Genomic DNA, 5000 nt, shown 5'->3' with positions numbered 1-5000 from the left:
TCAAATATTCATTTAATTCTACAGGTAAAGTGTTTCTTTTAGTTTGTTCTTAAGGTCTAGCAATACATCCGATGTTGTTCCCGTGTATAGTTAGTATTATGTCATGTGACGAGATTTTGTAGTAATGAGAAAGATGTGACGTGATATTGTACAAAGATCAAAGCCCGGTGTGATTTAGAAACATTGTGATCGATTAGTTGTTAAATGGCATCATGTACTATTAGTGTTGAAAGTGAAATGAAGTGAAGCATGTGTTTTAGCTATGTCTAGGTCATGCCATAGAAAAGCATACCGTAGAGTAGTTTTTTTTTTTTTTTTTTTTGGTATTAGTTACTTGTTCGTGTATACTATACATAGAATATCCTCTGTCTATATATTAGTACGGATTGAGTTTCATGCAAACCCCTAATGTTCTGGCCCGTATTAAACATAAAGAAATAAAGTAAATAGCAAAAAAAAATAACAGTCACACAAACTGCGACGCAACTACAATCAGAAGGCCACAGCATCAGAGGTTCCGTCATGTAGCTGATAGTGTAGCTAAAAGAGGTCGCCACTGCCTGTTTCAGCGTGTGTTGTCCTGCATTCGCCTGACTCTCTTGTACGCATCCCATCACCTCCAAACCCACAGGCGTCAGCGATACACTCGCCTTCGCTTCTTGCAAACGTCCCCGCAGGAGGTTAAGGCTTCAGCGAGCGAAGGAATGAGAAAACTCACAGGAATTTCAACTTCTTCTGTAATCTCTGGCAACAGTATGCAATCTTGAGCGCAATGCAATTCAGATGAACTGAATTGCAAGCAGACTGAATACAAAATGATCGTATTTATGTGTATGTATTTATGTATAGCTTTACACATATACATATAAGCATCATATATATATATATATATATATATATATATATGTATGTATGTGTGTATATATATAAATACATAGATACATACAAACGTACATACATAAATTGATATGTATATATATATATAACCATACATATATATATATATGTGTGTGTGTGTGTGTGTGTATGTATGTACATACTGAAATATCCTGAAAGACTGATATTTACGGACTGCCTAAAGAAATAATAACCAAACTTGCAACAACAACTGCAAGGCATCTGAAGAAGAGCTATGAGATCCCACGGCACAGGAACGCAGCAATCTTGACGATACAAGGCAGTGGAAAATAATCAGTCTTCTGTAAGCTGCATTTTCCGAGAAGCTCAACCACACAGGAGATCCTTTATTAGAAATGCATATAAAGAGATTAACAGAGCAGACATGTACTAGAAGAAGAATCAAAAGACGGGAAATGGCATCTTAGACTCTCCCGCGAGGCTCTAGGTATGTGAGTGTTCTTCCTTTTTGGGGTGGAGGCTTAGATCCCTTTGTTTATTATTATTTCACTTTTTTTGCTGATTAATTCGCTAAACCTATTCCAGGTAAGTTTAATACTTTATTTCCGTTTTGGTTGTGTTATTTTGCATTACTATTTTTTCGGTTACCTTCCTAAAAAACACTTTATGTTATTTCAGAAATTATTTATTCTGCTTCCATATTCGTTTTAGCTAGTTTATTGATCTCCTTATTATGATTTTTGCACATGAGATTATATTTTATTTAATATTGTTGCATGGAGCTGATATTCAACATAACCAATATAAATCAATCTGTTCTTATCTTACCACGTACTCTACTCTCCATAATGTCACAACTTGCACACCCGCATACTGACGCGTACATAAATAACGTGATATACCATGACGTTGACATGCCGCACACCCTAGCACCACAGTACATCAAACGGCGTCTCCACGCGAGGTCATCCGCCAGGCTAAAATTAGAACCCATGTATCACTCTCCGTCATTCTTAACATAACACGTATTCTACGACATTTTCATTTCACGATTTCTACTCTCCGACTTCCTACTATTAACACCCACTTTCTTCTGCTTCTCCTTTGCCCATTATTTTCTTTTCCTTAAAGACCCTCCCTTACCCCACCCATCCCATCTAAGACCCTGAGGCACCATCACAAAAGCCGACTGACCCTCGGTATTAATAACAGAGCTGGGAGAGTGCCATTACATCGCCCTCCCCATCCCGTCCCATCCCTCCCGCTTCCTCTCCCTCCCCCATCCCACCTGCTAGAGAGCTACTTTGCATTCTGGAGACTTGCCAGAAGGACCCCCCACCCCTGCCGCCGCCAGAAGGACCCCCTACTCCCGCCGCCCCTGCTCTTGTCCGGTTCCCTTGTCCCTGCCACCTCCCTCTTCGCCGTCTCTCAGCTGATCCTTTTTGATGTACAAACGCGCGTACTTCTTTCAGGCATCGGTAGCTAGTAAACATGGTTAGCTAGCGATAATTAAAACAACCAAAACTTGCCACTATGTGTGTATCTTAACTCGTAACAACTTTAACAATGAGTACACAAACACACGGGCGCAGATTATGACGCATTATTAATATCGTAAACACATATATACATATTACAATTATTTTCTATAACCTCGTAATGGGCTAAACACAAAATAATAGTATAGTATACACGTTAGGCTTAAGTATACACCCACGCTTATGCAAATGAGAGTGCAACAGAGGCGATTCTCCCATTTCCGGGTTTCCTGATTGCAATTATCGCCATTTCTAATAAAGCAAAGACAATCTCGAAGTAATGGTTTCATTTAGAGAATATCATTTCATTAAATATAGAGAAAAATCCCAAATTACCTTTTCCAATATCATAACAACTATACATAATCAAAATAATATTAGAGTTCAGAGATAAATACACTTACGTTATGTTTATGCATATATGTAAACAATAAAAATCCCTAAGTGACTTACCTCCGTTTCGACTGGCAAATTCTGGCGATACATATATATATATATATATATATATATATATATATATATATATATATATATATATATATATATATATATATATATTTATATATATATATATATATATATATATATATATATATATATATATATAAAGTGATTAGTGTGCTCATAACTTCAAAGACATACTGAACCTACGATAATCTGCTAGTAAAATTGACAATTTACACATACCGTAAGCCGTTGTAGAACCAAAAGGCTGCACAAGTTTATAATTTCCATATCAATTCGCTATTTTCTTTTCTTTTTTTCTGTATTCATTTCGCTCACATCACGATTACTTTTTCTCGTAACAAAGCACTGCACAATAATATTTTCCGATTCACTTCAAAATTTAACTTCTATAAGCTATCGTAAGAGAACTCACAATTTAAAGAATCTTATTTTTTTCCAATATCGATTTTCACTGAAAAGAACCACAACAAGGCTATCGTGATTTGCATTACGAATTCAAGAAAATAATTTAAAAATAATAATAATAAAAAAAACAGCAACAATATGAAAACATTTTTCTTGGAACTCGAATCCTTGCAAAAGGGATGATTCACTCTGAATATTTATGATCCAAAGAAACACGTACAATCTTTCTAATACATTTATATCTAATATGCATTTCACTTCACACACTATTTCTAATATTCGTACAGTTTCACTTAAAAGGCCTATGCATTTCACTTAACTGATTTTCTGATCCATTAACACAACACACTTATATAAAAGATAATCAATTCAAATTTAACTTTCTAATTTAAAAAATAATAATTATCAAAGTAAATAAAACAGCCCGGAAAAAGAGGAGTTTCTAGCACAAAACCCACATCAAAACTGAAGCCGAAATTCTTGTCATGTGTTCTTTATTGACGATAAATCATCAGATTGCAATGTAATATCGCTATTGGATCCATTTCAGTCAACATTCTGAATGCTGGATATTTACACAACATCATTTGTTATGAAATCCATATTATACTGAGTATGTAATCTTATTTAAAAAGTAAACAAAAAAATATGAAAGATGCACACCCGAAAATGCAAACTACCGGTTACTCCTCCAAACAATTTAACACGCGTACCGGACACTTTCCCAAAAGAAGATAAATAACTTACCTAACGGCCCCTTTCTCTTCCTTCGCCGCAGCCATGAGGAAAGTATTCCAGATGTTCGACCAGGGAAAGACTGGATTCGTGGAATGCGCTAAATTCGTCAACATCCTGAACACTCTCGGCCAGACCTTCGACGAGGACGAGCTCAAGGCCAGGATCGCCGAGAATGACCCTGACAGTGAGTGCTTTTCTACCGTGTTTTGCGGTTGGCTGTAAGGTGATAGTTTTAAGATGTAGATGATATAATGAGGTATAAATAATGGAGATAAAGATTTTGATATAGATGTGTACTTACATGTTGTCTTTTCGTTTTTCTTTTTCCTTTTATTTATTGTTATTTTTTATTATTTACTTTTTTGGGACAGTTGATTATGGTCTATTGTGTATGATTTACTGAATTTACGAAACACTTATGTTTGTAGAACTCGATATTTGAATAAGAAAGGCAGTATACTTATAGAATACGATGCATTAGTGTCCTAGGGAGCTTCTGAAGGAATACAACTGATTGCCAGTACTCGACCTAGCGATGTCGAACCAAACCTTCTTAGACTTGAATCGTTAATTTAAGAAATTAACTAAAGCCACAAGAACTAAAAGGTTATTGAATATAGTAATGACATCTTTAATAATAATGACATGCATATGATAATATGCAAACACACAGAACAATAATAACATGTCTTTTCGTCGTTCCTTCCGCCAGAGGAAGGCAAAGTGGACTTCGACAGGTTCTGCTCCATCGTCATGCCCTTCCTGGAGGAGGACGACGACGAAGCCATGCACGAGGAACTGAAAGAGGCGTTCAGACTGTACGACAAGGGCGGTGAGTATCCTTAAGGCATTCTGGAAGAGGCGAGGGTAGCAGCGTCCCGCCCTTCCTGTTTAAGGATACTCACACTTTTCTATAAAAAAAATAACATGTGCTGACACTGTTTTTTTTTTGACGAGGAATTGATAACGAGTTCTGTGCGAACTATGTTGAGA

General features: G+C 36.3%; 1 protein-coding gene across 2 annotated transcripts in view; it reads left to right on the top strand.

Annotated features, from left to right (window-relative positions):
* LOC125025764 (troponin C, isotype gamma-like) overlaps nucleotides 1-5000 on the top strand; it is an 11476-nt gene that overhangs the window by 902 nt on the left and 5574 nt on the right. The window contains exons 1-3 of one of the 2 annotated variants that reach the window (XM_047613960.1): nucleotides 1060-1345; nucleotides 4048-4191; nucleotides 4720-4839. In XM_047613960.1, coding sequence (XP_047469916.1) covers nucleotides 4050-4191; nucleotides 4720-4839 — 262 coding nt within the window. In that variant the 5' untranslated portion in view covers nucleotides 1060-1345; nucleotides 4048-4049. Of the gene's footprint in view, nucleotides 1-1059; nucleotides 1346-4047; nucleotides 4192-4719; nucleotides 4840-5000 lie in introns of those variants that run through there. The other variant, XM_047613959.1, reaches the window with a different exon arrangement.

This window comes from Penaeus chinensis, chromosome 5 (assembly GCF_019202785.1).
Source record: "Penaeus chinensis breed Huanghai No. 1 chromosome 5, ASM1920278v2, whole genome shotgun sequence".
Lineage (NCBI taxonomy): Eukaryota > Metazoa > Arthropoda > Malacostraca > Decapoda > Penaeidae > Penaeus > Penaeus chinensis.
The sequence above is the reverse complement of the archived record's forward strand: the minus strand, read 5'-3'. Positions and strand labels throughout refer to the sequence as shown.